Source organism: Rousettus aegyptiacus, unplaced genomic scaffold (genome assembly GCF_014176215.1).
Source record: "Rousettus aegyptiacus isolate mRouAeg1 unplaced genomic scaffold, mRouAeg1.p scaffold_m13_p_14, whole genome shotgun sequence".
Lineage (NCBI taxonomy): Eukaryota > Metazoa > Chordata > Mammalia > Chiroptera > Pteropodidae > Rousettus > Rousettus aegyptiacus.
Window position 1 is genome coordinate 38,336,051 of NW_023416289.1, and position 20,389 is coordinate 38,356,439.

At 38.9% G+C, this 20,389-nt stretch overlaps 1 protein-coding gene across 1 annotated transcript; it reads right to left on the reverse strand.

Moving 5' to 3' along the window:
• Positions 1-1,479: 1,479 nt before the first annotated feature.
• On the reverse strand, positions 1,480-20,121 carry LOC107498780 (zinc finger protein 160-like). The gene is made up of 4 exons (XM_016122284.2): positions 20,035-20,121; positions 17,092-17,178; positions 12,105-12,231; positions 1,480-4,616 (listed from the first exon to the last, which is right to left on the reverse strand). Exons 2-4 carry the CDS (start codon positions 17,104-17,106, stop codon positions 3,226-3,228), a joined length of 1,533 nt encoding a protein of 510 aa, XP_015977770.2. The 5' UTR covers positions 17,107-17,178; positions 20,035-20,121; the 3' UTR covers positions 1,480-3,225.
• Positions 20,122-20,389: the final 268 nt, after the last annotated feature.

The following is a 20,389-nucleotide window of genomic DNA, read 5'->3' on the forward strand; positions in this document are numbered from 1 at the left end:
TTTCCTCCATTTAGTCAACTGTATTTCCCAAGCTTGCTATTTCATTTTTCAACTCTTGCAGTGTTTTTCATCTCCAGAAGATTTATTCGGTTCTTTTTGAGGGTTTCGGTCTCCTTGCTAAACAACTCACTCTGTTCATCTAGTTATTTTTTCAATTCCTGAAATTGTTGATATGATTCATGTCAAATCTCACTGAGTTTTTTCAGAAGTACCAGCCTGAATTCTCTGTCACTTAAGTCGCATATTCTATGCCTATAAGCTTATTTGCTGGAGATTTTTTTCTTTCTTTCTGAGATGCTTTGTCACCATAGTTGTTCATGGTGTTTAAGGGACTATTCTATTTCTCCACATGGGCATTAAGGAAAATGTGTTTTCTTTTTTTTTTCCCAGAAAGATTAATTAAATAATGGTCCCTAGCTTCTTACAAATAAGGTGTTTTTCTTTCGGTTTCCAGTAGGTGGCATCTAAGCCTCTTTGATCTCTGCTCTATATAAAGCAGAGATCCTCCTCCTACAAGGAGCTCTGCTGCAAGAGGCAGCTTCTTTGTTTCTTCCAGTCCACCTACTGACACCTGGGGTTCTGACTTGTGGTAGCTCTTATGTGCAGATTCCATGCTCAGACGTGCTGGTGTGCAGTTTGGGTGTTTTTTGATCAGTTTTAGATGTTCAGCTTGTTGTTTCAAGGGGAGAGATCTGAGGACATCTCTCACTCCGCCATGTTTTTCCCTGTTTGTATCTCTTGATGTTTGATTTCTGACATCTGTTAAGCCTCACTACCACCTCTCCCTGTTCTGCCCATCTGAAAAAGTTGATAGTACAGCTTGAGAGCCCCCTCCTTTTATACCAGCTAGGAATTCAAACCATAAGTGGGTACCTTCAACCCAGTCCTATCCTGTTCACACCCTAACACACTTAATAGGTCACCATTCCCCATTCTCTGAAGCCATTTTTTCATCAGCAGGAAGTCTACCATGCTCTCCTTAAGAAGCTTTCTATGTTAGAAGTTATCTCTTATTCACCTATTTCAACACTTGATTTTATTTTTATCCTTGTTTCTGAAATTTTCTTCATTTCTTAATTTTTCCACATAGTTACTACAATCCTGTTTTTACTTCATGTAAATCAAGACGTGTGACATGGGTTTATTTGGGCACAAAAAAAGGACATAAACATAATCATATGGTGTATATTCATGATTGAGAAGAATTTTTAAGGGATCAGAGTCTGAAACTGCAGTGCCATGGTATTTTTGTTATAGCCCAATAAATGTCCTGGGGCAGAGTGTGCAGAGAATAATTCAAGTGCAAGTTCCAAGTATAGAACCCCCAAATTGTTCATTCTTTGGTACTGTCATGAAAGGAAATTGTTATAGATTCCTTAAACTTTGAGAGCCGAATTGGTACCTTGTTAGTTATAAAGTACCCTACGAAGGTGGGATTAAACTCTTGGTAGAAGAAACAACCCATTCAGTGTTCTAAAATATGGTTTTTTAAAATGCTTTATTTTCTTAAACAACAGAATTAAGATTTCGATGTACTGGTACCCTCACATAATCATTTTTATGAATTCTACATTCCATTTTTATAAGAAAAGGACAAACAACAAGAGAACAACTTGGACAGGAATTCAAAACAAACCTCTGGGTATTTTATAAGTCAATACGAGTCCACTTTCACTTGTACTTCCTGTTAGTACTATGTTGAGGTGGCGGTAGTCATAACAGTGATCTTGAGACATTGAGAGAATATAAATCATCAGAGATTTGACTGTGACTTTGCTCTGTAGATTGCTATGGTTGTGTCCACTCAGCAACTCTTTCATCTGAAATGACTGATCTCCCCATCAGTCGAGGACTTTTGCCACTTTTGGCCACTAATAAATCATTATCTTCTTTCCTGAATTCCCATTTCCTTTGGAAAATTCCCATTTCCTTTGGAAATTGTGTTCTGAATTTCTGGTTGGTAAATCAGGCATATCCTCTCTTATGGTAAGGAGAATAATGACTGAACCCCCAAAAGTGTCCATTCCCTGATCCTCAAAACTATATTATGGCATATGACAAAAGGGAATTAAGATCCGCTGATAAGATGGGGAGATTGTCTTGGATTATGGGGGATGATTAAATTTTATTAATTAAAACACAAGACATAATACATTCTGAATAAAATGGCAAAAGGAATGCCAACAGTCAAATGTGAATCAACCACATGCACATTCTATTCTGGTTTTGATTAAATGCCCCTCTCAGATAACAGCTTTCTTCAATTTCAAAAATGAAACTAATTTTCCACTAATCTTTGATATACCACAGCTATTGCTACTCAATGGAGAAACTCACCACCATTTCTTCTCTATTATTTGTACTACAGAAGTGCTCCCTAATAACCTAGCACTCTCCTCCCATGGAAAGCTCAGTCCCTTAATGTCTGGGCCTGCTTGTTTCATGGTCAGTTGGTAAAGCATTCTTTTCTATGACCTACAGTGGCCTATCTGGAGAAGGGGACCAGAATAACCATGATAACATACCATACTTTTTCACTATTCTCTGCCTTTCCTGATGCTAATTCGTACAATAATAAATATGATAATCAGTGTCTTTATCTAGGGTATACAGATCTGAATGAACTACTGGATGGTTGTTTAGCCTTGAGTGCAAACTAAAGGATTTTTCATACTCATTATACTTGTAAGGCTTCTCTCCAATATGAATTCTCTAGTAACTGACAAGGTGTGAATTTTGACTAAAGACTTTGCCACAGTCATTACAATGGTAAGGTTTCTCTCCAGTATGAGTTTTCTAATGATTTGCAAGGTGCAACATCTGACTGAACACCTTGGCACAAACATTTATATGGCTTCTCTCCAGTATGGATTATCTGATGTGCACTGAGGTGTAGCCTTGAGTAAAGACTTTACCACACTTATTACATTCAAAAGACATTGCTCCAATATGTTTCCCCAAAACTTTGCCACACAGTTTAATTTGTATGATTACTCTATAGGGTATATATTCCTGTATCTACTAAAGAGTGAGCACTACTGTAAAAATTTTTCCATATTCGCTGTATTTGTAAGTAAGAACTATTTTGGTGAACACTGAGTTTAAGGCAATACCTAAAAGCCTTGCCACATCCACTACATTTGTAAGGTCTCTCCCCAGTATAGATTACCTGATGGTTAACTAGGAAAGAACTCATAGTAAGACTTTGCCACGCTCATTGCATTTTTAAGATTTCTGTCCAGTATGTATTCTCCAATGTCTTATAAGCAGTGACGAGTGACTAAAGTCCTTGCCACACACATTACAGTTGTAAGGTTTTTCACCAGTGTGAATGCTCTGATGACGTGCAAGGTTTGATTTATAACGAAAAACCTTGCCACATTCATTACATTTGTAAGGTTTCTCTCCACTGTGGATTACCTGATGGTAAATTAGGATTGAACGCACTCTAAAGGCTCTGCCACACTCATTACATTTGTAAGGTTTCTCTCCAGTATGTATTCTCAGATGGCATGCAAGGTTTGATTTTTCACTAAAGTCCTTGCCACACACATTACATCTGAAAGGTTTTTCTCCACTGTGAATTACCTGATGGTTGGTTAGCCTTGAACGCACGCTAAAAGCTTTGCCACACTCGTTACATTTGTAAGGTTTCTCTCCAGTATGTATTCTCAGATGTCTTACAAGATGTGAAGAGTAACTAAAGTCCTTGCCACACTCATTACATTTGTATGGTTTTTCACCAGTATGAACACGCCTATGTCTTGCAACATGTGATTTACTATAGAAAACTTTGCCACACTCATTACATCTGAAAGGTTTCTCTCCAGTGTGGATTATCTGATGTCTGTTTAGGCTTGAACTCACACTAAAAGCTTTGCCACATTCATTACATTTGTATCGTTTCTCTTCAGTATGTATTCTCCGATGGCATGCAAGGTTTGATTTTTCACTAAAGACTTTGCCACACTCATTACAGTTGTAAAGTTTTTCACCAGTATGAACGCTCTGATGGCGTGCAAGGTGTGATTTGTAAATATAAACCTTGCCACACTCATTACATTTGTGAGGTCCTTCTCCACTATGGATTACCTGGTGGTAAATTAGTCTTGAATGCATACTAAAGGCTTTTCCACACTCATTACATTTGTAAGGTTTTTTCCTGCATTCTTTCTTGTCTTTTGTCGGTACTGAAAGATGCCTAAAATCATTCCCATACTTATTAGAAATGTTGGCCTGGACTGAGCAGGTGTTGCTGACACAGTTCTCAGCCAGATTACATCCATAAATGTTCCCTTCAGTATGAAATATCTGCAGTTCATCCTGAAAGCTTAATCTCAGCCTGTTTCCAATAGGCTTGTTTCCTGTGTCCTTTCTACTGTCTTGATCTCTTCTATCACTGAGATGTTTTCTAGGGGTGATAGGCATTCTTTTGTAATTTTTCTCATCATCTCTCCACTGACACTCAAAGGCATGCATATTTTCCTTGATTTCCCTTAAGTAAAAGTCTTTGATTACATGGCTTTCTGGTCCACCAAACATCACTGTTCGAAATACTCCTTTATCACTGGTTGTTGTTGGCTGTAACAGCTTGATCACATGTGGAGGAGAGATGTCTACAAGATATAAACAACCACAGATATCCTATTAACTACAGTTTCTAAATCAATGTTTCATGTAAAAACTGTATGACACCAAAAGTACAGTTATACTGTACAGTTATAAAGCTTCTCAACCATGGTACTTGAATTTTTAAAAACAGTCAGAAAATAGGGTTCTTTACTAACAAAATAGTGATTGTATGTAATTCAAATTAATTTTAGGGCAGCCTAGTTTCAAACACCCTATGATAAAAACACGTTGTGCAAACTTATATTAGCTCTCAAAGAAAGGTATTTTTCCACCATGACCCCCAAATATATACCATTTTACAATAAACATACTTCTATCTCATAACTGAGAAAAAAATTGTGCATATTTTATAAATATTACACATAAATAAATGCCAAAGAACAGATAACATTGTAATGGTAAATAATACAAATAAGATTATTTAAATAATTTAAATAATGGGCAGTTTAAAATTGTACAACAAATATAACATTAAGAACAATTTTTAAAATTATCCTAAGAATAAAATATTTTTCTAAATACCAGTTATAAAACTATCTGAACCCATTAAGAATAGGCATTTTAGAACATCGACAAGTGATGCATGTTAGTTATATTGCATAATACATACTGAAAGACCATCATCTCCACATCAAAAAAAAGTCATTAAATAAAATGTTCTAGGAAACCATGATAAACCAGCAATAAATAACAAGAGTCTTTAGTATGGAAAACTATACTCCATTAAACTCTAAACATTCCCCCATCAGAATAAAGAACGAACTTTCAGAAAGTTCACACAACATGGAAACTGGAAACAATACTGGGATCACTGACTTCTGAAGTATCAGGTCAGGAAACTATGTAACATTATAAAGAAGACTACGAGAAGGAAGTCAAAGGTCACCATTATACAGTTATACAATAGCCCACCACTAGAGCAATTCCCTGTGTACACAGTACCCCGTAATATATGTAACACAGTCTGTACTTTGAAAATTTATTAACTAAGGTGAGGGGACAAATTACAAAACAAAAATGTACAATATAATACAAGCAAAAGGGTATCTCATAATAAATATGACAGAATATCATTACACAAAAGTAACTTTTGAGTCTGTAGTATAAAACATGCACTATCTAGGTCATCTAAAAGTACTCATACGCTTTTAAAAACCTTGCTGGAAATTACCACTATTTTTCAATAAAAGGAGTAGACTCACAGGGTTTATGTATATAACCTCCATTTATATACAAAGAGAACTGGGATTTAAACCTGGACTCACAGACTCAGGTGACATGTTCTTAAAGCACGACTGCCCACCCAGGCAGTGCAGATCACCAAGAGCTCAGAAAGAAACACTTCAAGAGAGGTGCAAGTGCTGGGCTACGTCACTGACAGTGTTCCTCAGCTGTCACCCCTGCACACACTGGTTAGGTCATGTCCTGAGAAGGTTGTTCTGCTGATGAAGGGGGCATTTTTTACAGTCTGAGGAGTGCAGGTGGGCGGAGTTTGGGAGCACAGACTTAACATGCTAGGAAATAACAGTGTATTCCAGCCAGATCAAGGTGCTACATGAGGGCGTCAGGACTGGAGAAGGCAAGTGGAGGATAGGAAGTAATGGTCATGTGGGAGTGGAGCTTGGCAGGAGGGCAATTAAAATCCTGACCTTGGAAGAAAAAAGAACTGGTTTAGCGAGTAGCAGAATACCGTCCCACTTTAAACTGTGGGAATTATACTATGAGCATGGGGCAAAATGAAGGCGATTTAAAAATGGAGAGTGTGGTGTTGTAGGGGGAAGCAGGTTTACGCCTATTAGAATACTTGCTATGAAATTTATTAAATTGAGTATCACATGAATTTCATTCCCAGGCATTTATTCATGAAAAATATACATAGATATTCCAGGACAATTGTGCAAGAATGCTCTTAGCAGGAGCGGAAGGGAAAAACTACAAAAGTCCAGCATGAGCAGATGGATGAGTTTATTCTACACCTATGCAGACACGATAAAATCATATGAACAGTACGACAAAGTAGGAAGACCACAGGTTCAGAATGATCTCCTGGCTGGGTGGGCAGAGTTTGTTTTAGGAAACAAGGCTAGCAGAAGGTTTTGCCAAGGTCTGAGCATTTCGAGAATGTGAATCACGTTAGTTTATTAAAAGAGAAAATAGAAAAAGAACCTTCTAAATAAAATATTATAGATTTTTGAAAAAGAATTTTAACAATTTTGGTATACGGACTTTTAGGTTAAGACTCCTTGTTTGATATTAAAAATAATAATGTCTCTTTTGCTGGGGTCTCTAATGACTTAAAATCATATCACTGGATCTCTTAACACAATCTCTGCAAGAAAAAAGACATGGGAGTGATGTCAGCCAGAGAGCAGACCGGTAAACTCTAGGCACTGATGTTTCCACAGAGACACCAAATTAACAAGAATATATAAACGAAAAATCCTTTGGGAGAACTCTAAAAACCAGATAAGATGCTAGAGCACTAACAAATCCCTTCCCTCAAAACACTGAACCATAAAGTATAGGACAGTGTATTGCAATTTAATCACCTTTGAGTCCCTCCCAGCCCAGCACACTGCAGTGAGACTGAACAGAAGAAAGCTTCCCAATTCCCAGCTCCTCCTTCAGGAGGACATGCAAATCCAAACCACCACGAGGAATCACCTCCTCCCTGTTAGAATGGTTATTATCAAAAAGACCAGAGATAACAAGCGTTGGTGAGGATGTGGGAAAAGAGGGAACCCCAGTGCACTGCTGGTAGGAATGTAAATCAGTGCAGCCACTATGGAACATGGAAAACAGTATGGCATTTCCTCAAAATATTTAAAACAGGCCTACCATAAGATCCAGCAGTTCTACTTCCGGGTACAGGTTAAAAGGAAATGAAGTCACTATCTTGAACAGATCTGCACTCCCATGTCCACTGCAGCATTATTTACAAGAGCCAATATATGGAAACAACCTAAGTGTCCAACAACAGATGAACAGAGAAAGGAAATGTGATACATGCACGCGCACACACACGCACACACACACACACACATTTTTGAATATGAATATCGTTCACCCATCAAAAGGAAGGCAATCCTGCCATTTGTACCAGCACAGATGGACCATGATGCCAGAGATGTGGGTTGGCAAAAATGGGAGATGTTAATCGAAGAGTAATACTTTCCAATTATAAGGTGAATAAATTATATGGAGTTAATGTACAGCATGGTGACCAATGTTAACAATACAGTGATATACACTTGTTAGGAAGTAGACCTCAACTGTTCTCACTACAAGATGTAATTATGAGTTGATGAATGTGTTAACTAACCTATTGTAATTATTTAGCAACATATATATGTATCAAATCTTCACACTGTACACTTTAAATTTATATCATGTTATATGTTAAAACTTCTAACTAAGATTACGGAATCACTAATAAAAAATTTCAACTAAAAAAAACCCAAATGGCTTTAGGGAGGAATTTTACTCACCATTAAAAAAGAATTTATGCTAATCTTAATCAAACTCTTCTGAAAAAATTGAAAAGGAAGGAATATTTCCAAACTTATCCTATGAGGCCAGGACTACCCTAATAGCAAAGCCAGACACGGACAATACCAGAAAACCACAAACCATATCTCCAATGAATACTTATGCAAAAATCATCAGTATATTTCACCAGCACATTAAATGAATTATACATCATAACCAAGGAAGCTATATTTTTGGAATGCAAGGATGATTCAACATATGAAAATCATTCAGTGTAATACTGCACAGTAACAGAATTTAAAAATACATGATCATGTCATTGATGCAGAAAAAGCATTTGAAAAAAGTTAAGTTTTTCATGATCAAAACACTCAAACTAGAGATAGAAAAAAAAAAAAACTACATCAACATCAAATAGGACATGTATAAAAAGCCCACAGCTAACATCGTACTCAATAGTTCAAGGCTGAAAGAATTTCTTCTAAATTGGGAAAAAGAGTAGGATGCCTACTCTCAACTACTTCAATAAAACACGGTATAGGAAATCCAAGCCAGAATAGGCACAAGAAAGATAAACTGAATAGAAAAAGGAGAAGCAAAATTATCTATTCACAGCCACGATGACATAATAAATAGAAAACACTGAAGATCCTACAAAACAAAAAAACTAACGAATGAATTCAGAAAAGTTGCAAGTTATAATCAATATGCAAAAATCAGTTTCTATACATTAATGGTGAACAATCAGAAAAGAAATTGAGAAAATAATTCTATTTACAACAGCACAAAAAAATACTTAGGCATAACCAAGGCCAAGGAGAAGAAGATTCATATACTATAAACTAAAAAACATTGCTGAAAAAAATTAGAGAAGACACAAACAAATGGAAAGATATCCCAGTTTCATGGATTTTAAGACAATATTGTCAAGATGTCAATACTACCCAAAGCAATCAACAAATTCGAGGTAATCACAGTATCATAAAGTGCTACGACCCCAACGAGAACAACCACCCCAAATATCCTGTTTCAAAAAATGAGCAAGGGACTTAAGCAGACATTTCTCTAAAGATGATACAAATGGCCAACAAACATAAAGACATATTCAGTACCACTAATCATCAGGGAACTGCACATCTAAACCACAATCAGATATCACCTCACACCAGTTAGGATGTTGTACCATCAAAACAATAGAAAATAAGTTTAGGAAAGGATGAGAAAAAGTGGGAATTCTTATGCAATGCAACTGGGAAAATAAAATGTGGTATGCTATAGGCTGAATGTTGGTGTTCTTCTAAAATTCCAATATTGAAATCTTCAAAATCCAATGGTGGGCCTTTGGGCAGTAACTAGGTCATGAAGACGGATCCCTCATGAGCAGGATGAGTGCCCTGAGATGAGACCAGAGACCAGCTCTCCTTCTGCCATGAGAGGATACAATGACAGGCCGGCTACCTGCCGCCTGGAAGAGGGTCTCCCCCAGAACTTAACCATGCTGGCACCCTGACCTCAGACATCCAGCCCCCAGAACTCTGAGAAACACTTTCCTGTTGTTAATAGCTAGCCAGTCTATGGTACTTTGCTATAGGAGCGTGAACAGACTAACACCACGATCCAGCAATTTCACTTGTGGGTGCACATACATAAAAAACAAAAGCAGATCTCGAAGAGATATTTGCACACCCGTGTTCAGAGAAACATTATTCACAATTGCCAAGAGGTAGAAAAAACCCAAATGCACACTGACAGATGATTTGCACGAACAAAATGTGGTAAAGATATGCAATGGAATATTATTCAGCGTTCAAAAAGAGTTGCAAATCCAGTCATTTGCTCTAACATGGATAACCCTTGAGGACATTATGCTAATTGAAATAAGCCAGTCACACGAAAGACAAATACTATATGATCCTATTTATGGGAAGTACCTAACATAGTCAAATTAGTAGAAGTAAAAAGAACGCTATTTGCCAGAGGCTGGGGAGAGACTGACGTAGCATGCACAATGACACACATGGGATGAAAAATGTGGCGTGAACAATGTTTAGTCAACAGCCTCAGTGATAGGAGGTGTGAACTTGGACTATGTTCTTCCTAGGAGAAATTTCCATACTACTCCTTGTGACACAAAGGGGATGATCATTAGCATGTATTGTGTAATCAGCACTGTCACAGTGCCCTGGAGAGGTGCTGTTTGACGTTCTTCAAAACCTCAAAGAAAACCGAAAACACTTATCCGCCAGCCTCTCATGACGCTTTCTATCTCAGTATCACGAGACATGCTGACCTGTGCTGCTGCTCTATGCAGCAGGATAAAATTACAACATATTAAAATAATCTCCTTCAAGAATATTCTGTGACTAAGTAAACCCATTCTGTAAAGGAGTCCACCGGAAGTTGTCCATTACCTAAAGGAGGATTATCACAACAGGAAATAGGATAAAAGTTTAGACCTTAATATTGTGTATTTCAAAGGAAGTTACAGAGAATGCACATGTAAGAGAATATGAAATCTGGAAAAGTCTACATGCCCAACAAAGTGGAGTGGTGCAGAGAGAAGAAAATGTAAGGTATGGGTCAGATGTTGTAGGATCCTGAAATAGGTCACAGATACCCACAGGCACCAAGCTAAGATCCTGAAAGACTGATACATGCTCCCCACATAGGACTAGAGATCAAAGACAGGATCTTTCTGCCCACTGTCTTCAGTTTTCCTGAGTAAGAAAGTTAGAGAAGCTCCAACCCAGCTCCCTGTGACATATACTCCTCCAGTGCGTAGCAAAATCAGAACAGAAAATGGTTGAGGGATCTGAACAGGCACACAGTGCTAGAGACAGCTCTATGCAGTTTCTGGGGCGCCAGATGGAATAAGAGAAAGCCAGTGTTTTCTTGTTTCCTGGTCACGTCTTCCAACTACAGCAAATGGGGATGGAACAGGAGTCAGGACTACAAAGGCCTCGGCTCTGATCTAAATGGACTAAAAACTGAGCATCTGATGGAATTAAGTGCAGAAGAGACCAAAGAGGTAAGAGACAGATTTGAAACAGCCCGCTCCATGCTCCTCAAAGTCGAGGAACCAAAGAGGTCACAGGGGCCAGAAAACAGTGTTGTGATCATTACAAAGATTGGCTTTGGTCTCTTTTATAGCTACGGCACCAGCAGAAGGTGACAAGATAAATTTTCCATGCTGAAGGACAGACTGATAAGATGAGAAGAAGAAATGTTTCTTTTAAAGTTCACAAGAAACAAACTTCTGTTTTGCCTTAAAAGTCTCCCATTTTCCAAACACTATTAAAGGTGTGGTTTCCTCTATTCCTTTCTGACCTCTCACTTCTGTACATTCCTTGGATACATTCCAATTAATTTGATCTTTTTGATGTTTTTCACCTCACTCTCCACAGTCCAGGGCTCTCTGCCTTCCTCCAAAATGAAGCTCATAATCAGGTCAGACAGAAATTCCTGATTATAAGAAAGGAATATCAAGGAATATCAAGTGCTGTGGCTTTTCCAGAATCCCAGCTGTTTGTTCAGCTGAGAGGATGGTAGACATGGGTCTAGAAAAATATTTCACAAATCCATCCACTGCTTGCCTCCTTCTGGGCATATGGACTAGTGTAATATGCAGAGGCCTAGCGCTCTTCCAAGAACTACTGAATCAGAAGCAGAGGGACAGAAAACATAAAATTGGATAGTTTTTAAAAAGCTGGATATTTTAAATATATACCATAAGGATTTATAATTACTTAAGCTCTGGAACAACCCTGATGTATCGTGAGATGGGCTGATCATCTGAAGAAAAAACAAGTTTAAAGTCCTGATGCCAAAGAATAAAGCTGTTCATTTCTGAGTGAACAGGGCTTTGATCTCAGTCAAGCAAACTCTAGAACTTAAGTCAATGGTAAGGGCTCCCAAGACGCACATAAGGAAAAACGTAATGATATCCAGGGCAGATCCTGACTTCTGAGGGAAGCCATCCTCACCCAGGGAGAGCAGGTTCCTGTAGTTCTCTGACATCACATCCCTGTACAAGGTCCTCTGAGCGGGGTCCAGGCATTCCCACTCCTCCTGAGAGAAATCTATGAACACGTCGTTGAATGTCAACCATCCCTGAAATGAAAAACACATTTCATCAAAGAAGCCATGAAAACAGTTCTTATCTTCACATTCAACGAGAGAGGTGTAAGCATCAATTCAGTCGATATGTGCCTTCTGATGGATCCACATAAAGGAATTTGAGAAAGTTATGTGTCCTACTTTTAATTTCTCATGCTTTTCCATAAGATTATGACATCTTCCAAAATAATGTGGATATCTCACTTTTGTGGACAATACGTGAAATATACAAATAAGAATTCAACACTCAACTCTATGCAGTAATGTTAGATATTATGTTCTATACACTGAATGATATTCAATATCTAGATGAGCTACAGCATGACCGGTGTCTTCAGAGATGACAAAGTTCACAGTACCATTACAGAAAGGTCAGACTCTTAAATTGTGATGATGACAGTGACAGCAATGACTAAATGTTTTCAAAAACATATGCTAAACACTGCTTTAAATGCTTTACATGTATTAATTTCTTATCAACATGATAGCTCCTTACAGAAAAGTCTGGTCCTATTTTACAGAGGAGGAAACTATGTCACAGACACTGTAGGAAACTAACCTCAGATCACACAGCTAAGAAATGACACAGCAAACACCTGAAATCAGGTGGAAAAGCTTTAGAATTGAACTTAAAGAATCAAACAATTAAGTAACAGACAGACCATTAAAAGTGTATTGGCAGATGATGCCCTGAGAAACCAGAATGAAGTTCAAGATTAACAACATGGCATCACATAAAAGGTCATTATAGTCCACAAGCATACACACACGTACTCACATGCACATATTTTGCTACTATTTAAATCATTCACGTGATAGTGTAGAAAAAAATTTAAAGCCATGGAATATATTTAAAACATCACTTCAACTGCTAAAAATATAAAACTTATTTATGAAATGATGAGGTCTTTTATAGAAATTATGGACTTCGACATCTTTGTACTCATGCACATACATATAAACACACAAATTAACTGAAATGAGAGTTGTGTCTCAATGACATATTTTTGGATGATTTTTTTTTAAACTACATTTGTATTCATGTGTATTTCAGCATCTTTTGGACGATGAAAATGTCAGTTATACTTAATTTAGTTTGCCAACGTTATTCTATAAAAGGTTAGTAAATAGAATGGTATAAACATGTAAAAAACATAAAGTATTTTGACTCCATCTCTATAAAATATCTACATTCAAAATTATAAATTCGATTTTATTCATTTATTTATATAGGCATAACAAATACCAATCAGTTTATCTCATTCATAAAACAATGAGTCAAGATCGAAAAAAATTGAGTGCTAAACATTCATTTAACAAATTGAAATTTAAGAACTCATCATACTAGTGGATATGTGAAAAAATGATTAGATAATTAAAAATCATGACAAAAAGAAATTGGGGAAAAGACTGTCATTAAGGACAAATATTTCGCCAAACATCGTAATCAGCAGAAAACACCGTATGCATTTCCTCTGCCATCACATCAGAGAAAAGGGGGACAGCCGTGGCTCCTGCCGTTTGCCACTGTACAGTATGCCTGATCAGAGTCCAGCAGAAGAGGGAAACGGAGGGAAAAATAGAACAAGAAAGAGAGTCAAAGAGCAGGAACTGTTAAAATTCACGAATCTAACGACAGAGACAGGCTAAAAATAAAAGGATGGGTAAAGATGGTCCATTCAAACAAGACCCAAAAGACAGCAGGATTATTATAGGAAACAAAACAGACTATTAGATAAAAACTGTCACAGGAGACAAAGGATATTATAATGATAAGAGGATATTTTCACCAGGAAGATACAGCATTTATAAATGTAGATGCATCTAACATTAGCCCTCACAAATATATGAGGTAGACACTGAGAGAAACGAAGGGAAAAATAGGCTACAGCAAGCACAGTAACATATGAGACTTCAGTACCCCAGTTTTAGTTATGGATACACAACCAAACAGAGGACTTGAACAATACTACAGACTGATGGACCTAACAGACATATACGGAAGACTCCACTCTACCCAACAACAGCAGAAAACACATTCTTCTCAAGCACACATGGAGTATTTTCCACGACACACGGTGAACATGTTAGGCCACAAAATAAATCTTAAAAAAATTTTTTAATTGAAATCATAAAATGTATCTTCTCTAACCACAATGCAACTAGAAACAAATGGCAAAAGAAAAACAGGAAAATCCACGAAATGTGGAAATTAACTCACCCTTAAATGATAAATAGGTCAAAAAAGAAATCACAAAGGGAATTTTTATACTGTCCAGATACACAAAACATTGAAGTGTAGGGGATGCAATGAAAGCACGACTAAAACTAACATCTACAGTGGCATATGCTTACATTAGAAAAAGCAAAGATCTCAAATAAGAAATTATTTTACACCTCAAAGAAGGTAAAAAAACTAAACTCAATTTACCAGAAGGAAAAAAGTAAATAAGAAAGATTAGAACAGACATGAATGAAATAGAGAATAAAAAAATGACAACATCAGCAAACCAAGAATGGTTTTTTCGAAAAGATTAACAAATTAACTAACTCTTAGCTAGACTAATAAAATTAGATGATTGCAATAACTAAAATCAGAAATGAAAAGGGGACATTGCAACTGGTGTCACAGAAATTTTTTAATACGTTAAAAAATCATGGAAAAATATATGGAAGAAAATTACAAGTATAGATATATTTCCAAGAACATATAATCTATTAAGACCTAATCACAAATAAAAAATGTGAATGGAATTATAAGTGCAGAGATTCAACCAGTAATCAAAAACTTCCGTAAAAAAAAAATCCGGGACCAGATGACTTCCATGCAGATTTCTCCCAAACATGTATGCAATAATACACTAATCCTTCTAAAAATCTTCAAAGGATTGAAAAGGGAACACTTGCAAACTCATTCTATGGAGCCTGCATGATTCTGATACCAAACCCAGAGAAACACACAAGAAAAACACAGACCAATTATTCTTCATCGACACTGATGGAAAAATCCTTAACAAAATACTAGCAAACCAAATTCAAAAGCACAATAAAACAAGTGTACATCATGATCAAATGGGATTTATTCCTGTTAGGCAAGGATAACTCAACATACAAAAATCAATTAATGTAATATATCACATTAAAAAAAGAAAAAAAAACAATGATCATCTTAATTGAAGTAGAAAAATCATCTGACAAAATTCAGCGTTTCAAGATAAAAACACTCAACGAACTGAGATGAGTAAACTACCTCAACATAATAAAAGCCATATATAAAAAGCTCATAGCTAACATCATATTCAACAGTGAAAGACTTTTCCTCTATGTTCAGGAAGAAGGCAAGGATAAACACTCTCCACACTCTTATTCGACCAAGTACCGGAAGTCCTAGGCATAGCAATTACACAAGAAAAAGAAATGAGTCATCCAAATTGGAAAAGAAGCAAAATGATCTCTTTTTGCCGACAATAAGATCTTATATGTAGAAAACCATCAAGATTCCTCAAGAAAACTGTTACAGCTAAAAAGCAATTTTCAAAAAGTAGGATACAAAATCAGCACACAAAAATCGGTTGTGTTTCTATACACTTTGACAAAAAATAATAGGAAAAGGAAAGTCAGAAAAAAATTTTATTTACCATAGTATCAAAGAGGATGAAATACACAGGAATAAACTTATCTAAGGAGGTGAAAGACTTCTACACTAAAAACTAGGAAACAGTACTAAAAAAAAAAAAAAAAAAAATCAAAAAAGCAAGTAAATAGTAAATACCTTGTACTCATGCATTGGAAGACTTACTATTGTTAAAATGTCCATACTACCTAAAGTGTTCTACAGATTCAGTGCAATCTCTATCAAAATCCCAGTGGCAATTTCTGCAGAAATAGGAAAAAACCTGCCAAAACACTCTTGAAAAAAAAGTTGGAAGCCTCGCTTTTTTAGATTTCAAACATGTGACAAAGCAAGAGTAATCAGGGGGGTGTGATTGTGGCATTAAACCAGATTCATAAACCAATGCAATAAAAGAGAAAACTCGAAAATAAACCCCTCCACATATGCCAAATGATTTTCGACAAGGACGCCAAGACTACACAATGGGGAAAGGACAGCCTCTTCAACAAATGGTGCTGGGAAAACTGGGTATCGACATGCAAAAGAATACAGCTGGAACCTTCCCTGCATCAAAACTAAAATCTTCTGGATGTCAGAGGATACAATTCACAGAGTGAAGATGCAACCTCTGAGAAATGAATGATAAAAACAAACTAAAGAATCTCCAACTGTCAGACATTTCCGTTGACTTCGTATTTTAAAACTGACAATAGAGTATAACAGCCTCTGTCATTGATGTCTGTTGGGGAACTTTCCATTCCTTTCTCAGTCATTACTATTCTGAAGTCAGTTACACACTCATTTAGCTTCAAGTGTATTACAAAACAATCCACTACAAAAATATTTCCACTTATTGGTCCCTTTCCAGAACTTGTCAGGTACTCGGGAATACAAGTACGTGACTTCCATGTGGATCTTTATATCCTGGTTGACAGAGAGGTGACAGTGCATCCAGATTGGCCCCCAAACAACTCCTGCTGCCTAACCTCATTGAGGCCACGAGACCCACACTCCATCTCCAGTCCAAGGGCGTGAAGCCCTGTCCACGACGATGCCCAGTGGAGCCTCTTCACAGTCATAGCGAGATGGGAGTCTAACTAGGATGAGAGGGACTGAAGGAAGGCCCAGGTTGAGTGTGAACAAGTGGCAGGCAGAACCTTTCAGCTTAGAGAGAAGATCAGTAAGTCAAAGAGCATTTCAGGAAGGACAGACACAGCAATCAACTGAGAATATGACTTTACCTGAGAAAGAGCCATTCCGGACCCCTCTTTCTTTTCTCTGCCTCCTCTTCCGGACTTCTCAGGCAACAAAAGTCTTTAGAGGTCAATCTGGAAAGTTGAAAATATACTGTTTATCAACATCCACCCTTCCTGTGCCACAACCACACACACAGGGGACACCTCATCCCGTGAAGAAGACAATGTCTGCTGCCCCTGCTACGGGGAGATTCGGGACAGCAAACTCCTACTCAGAGACCAACACGTGAGCTTTCCCACCTCTTCAGATCACACTCCCCTCCTGGTGAAGCCCTCACACACACGACGACAATGGGGACCCGGCTGCCCCAACACTCCCCTTCAGGTCACAGACCTGGTCCTGATCAAACCCAAGGCAGAGCTGAGCCCCACTCCTCACCCTCACCCCAGATCTCAGCCCTCAGAAATGGAGGACCCAGAGCCTTGCTGCTCAATGCCGGATACTAAGTGGAATCACCTGAAGCACTTTAAATATTATTGAGCTGGTCCCGCCCCAATATTTGAACGAAACTTTCTGGTCGGGGTGCAAGAGGTGTAATTACAAAATGCCTCAGCAACCTAATGTGAGGTGGGATTAGCACCACCTCCCACCTGCTTGTTCTTTTCCACTTTTTCTGAGGCGTAGTCAACAAATACATATTGTGCCTAATCAAGGTGTAAAAAGTGATCATGTGAAATACACTTACACTGTGAAATAATGATCACAATCAATTTAATTTTCCATCAACTCACAATTACCATTTTTGTGTGTGTCTGCGTGGTCAGAACACTTGGGAGGTTTCTCAGCAAATTTCATGTATGTAATTTCATGTAATACAGTATGATTAACTATAGCCACTATGCCCTACTAGATAACCAGAACTTATTCATTTTACAACTGAAAGTTTGTACCCTTTGACCAACATCTCTCCATTTTATCCCCTCCAAGCCCCTGGTAAACACCACTCTCCTCCCTGGTTTTGAGTTTGACCTTTCTAGATTCCACATATAGCAAGATCATATAGTACTTGTCTGTCTCTGTCTGGCTTAATTCCTTTAGCATAATGTTCTCCAGGTTCACCCATGTTGTCATAAATGGCAGGATTTCCTTTATTTTTATGGCTGAATAATATTCCATCATAGATAGATACACCTCCTGTTCTTCATCAAAGACATTTAGGCTATTTCCGATCTTGGCCGTTGTGAATGATGCAGTAATGCTGGGGGAGTGCAGGTATCTCTTCGAAATGTTTTCATTTCCTTTGGATACGTACCCAGAAGTGGATCCCCCCCTTTCTTCATTGCTATGCACTCCCCTCTCACCTTCTCTATATCTATAGCCGGGTTTTATCTTTTTTTTGTTTTTTGCTATTCTGCTTATTTTGTTCTCCTCTGCTGTCCTGCTTCCCCTTTGTATTCCTTCTCACACCCGTCTTGCCTCACTAACTTTTTTTTTAATTTTATTTTATATTGTTAATTATTTATTGGGGTAACATTGGCTAATACAATTATATAATTTTCATGTGTACATTATCATTTGACATCTGTATATTCTGTTTACCACCCAAAGTCCAGTTTCCTTCGGCTACCATATATTTGATCCCCTTTACCCACTTCGCCCTCCCCCTGAACCCTATATTTGACCCCCTTTACCCTACCTCCTTCCTCCTCCCCCACCCCACTAGTAACCACTAGTCTATAGTCCTCTAGCAACCACCAGCCTATAGTCCATGTCCATGAGTCTCTGCCCACTAACTTCTAACCCCTCTTGTTGCTCTTTCTACCCAACATTCCTGATTGCCCCCAATCTCTCTGTATTTCACCATGGTTCCCTCTTTATTTTCCCAGTACATTCATCCTTTTCTGTTAGGCTCTGTCTCTCCCCACACTCTGGCATCCCAGGGTGGCTAGACTTCCTTCCTGTGGCCCACGGATCCAACTCTTCTATCCCCATCCCCCTCTGTCTGAAGTGCCTTACCATTGTTGCCCCACACCTATTGCCGACCTTCCTTTTTGCTCACCTTCATCTCCCCGGAGATCCTACTTTAAACTTCTATTTTCTCCCCCTGCTACTTTCACAGCTTATTCTTCCACTCTTACAGTCTCTTTCCAAACCCCTCCCTCATTCTCTTCATTGCCATCTGCTCTCCCTCATCTCCTCTCCTCAGTGTTTCTATCTCTCTCTGCCGCTGTTTCCGTTGACCCCCTCGCCCTCACATTCAGAAGGGATGGGGAGTAAGATGCCTGTAAGTTTTTACCTTAAAACTGTTAAGAGCGATTAACTAAAAATAGGCAAAAAAAAAAAAAAAAAAAGCTGCTGTACAGGACAGAAACACACTCGAATCTCTACAAAGAGCACATTTTCCCTTGGAGGGGAATTTGGGACGGAACACTGGGTGCCACAAGTCGGGCCCAGGTTACTTCCCCCAACGCAGGGCCAGAGGAAGGGTGAGTAGGAAGGGAGGCCTGGGGAGCAAGGGACCCGGCCAGAGGTGGACGCGAGCAGAAGGGGAGGAGACGGTGTCTCAGGAAAGGGCTGGGGTCTCCAGAATACTAGGACTAGAGAGAGGATGTCGCCTCACCTGGGGCGGGGTGACCGGCGCTGCCCCCTGGGACCTCAGGGCGAAGTTGGAGGCCGCGAATCCACCTCGCGTAAGGACTTTAATGTCGTAACCGAAGCGAAGAGATCGCTACAAGGTTTTAAGAAAGGAAAAGAGGTGAAAGGAGGTGTCTACCTGGACCAAAGGCAGAAAAGCTTGAGAGCAGAGACCAGCCTCAGAGCCAATATAAATGCAAAGGAAAGCGCCCCCGGCCTCTCACAGCGACATCTGAATTTACTTGACAGACGGGGTGAATGCGGGGATGTTAAGGTCCGTGGCAACCCCACACTCCAATATTGGGAGTGGAGGCAGCGAGACACAGGTTTAAGATAGAAAGACAGAAACTTACTTCCCGCAGTGCGACCTCCGCTCTGCCTTCTCCGCTTCCGGGTCTGCGAGCAGCTCAGCGCGCCGGGAGGAGAGGCGGGGCGACTTGAGGGGGGGCCTGGGCGGAGCGCGACCAGTAGGGGGCGGGGCGTGGAGCGGTACGGGCGCGCGCGCGGACCGCAAGGGGCCGGGACAAAGCCGGTGTAGAGGTGGGGCGGGGGCGGGGCCTGGCCATTCCTCCGCCTGGCGCACAAGGTGCCTTCCGGCTGTAGGAATGCGTCGGGGTGTTTCGTGTCTTGTTCAACCGCGTTGCTTCCTGAATGTTTTGGGTTACTAGCTCTATACGTTTTAAGATAAAACTTGCAGTTGTGTGGCCA

Coding starts and splice junctions, on each gene's coding strand:
- LOC107498780 (XM_016122284.2), bottom strand. Junction 4,617..12,104: donor CAGGAACCTGCTCTCCCTGG/GTGAGGATGGCT, acceptor TATATCTTGTAG/ACATCTCTCCTCCACATGTG.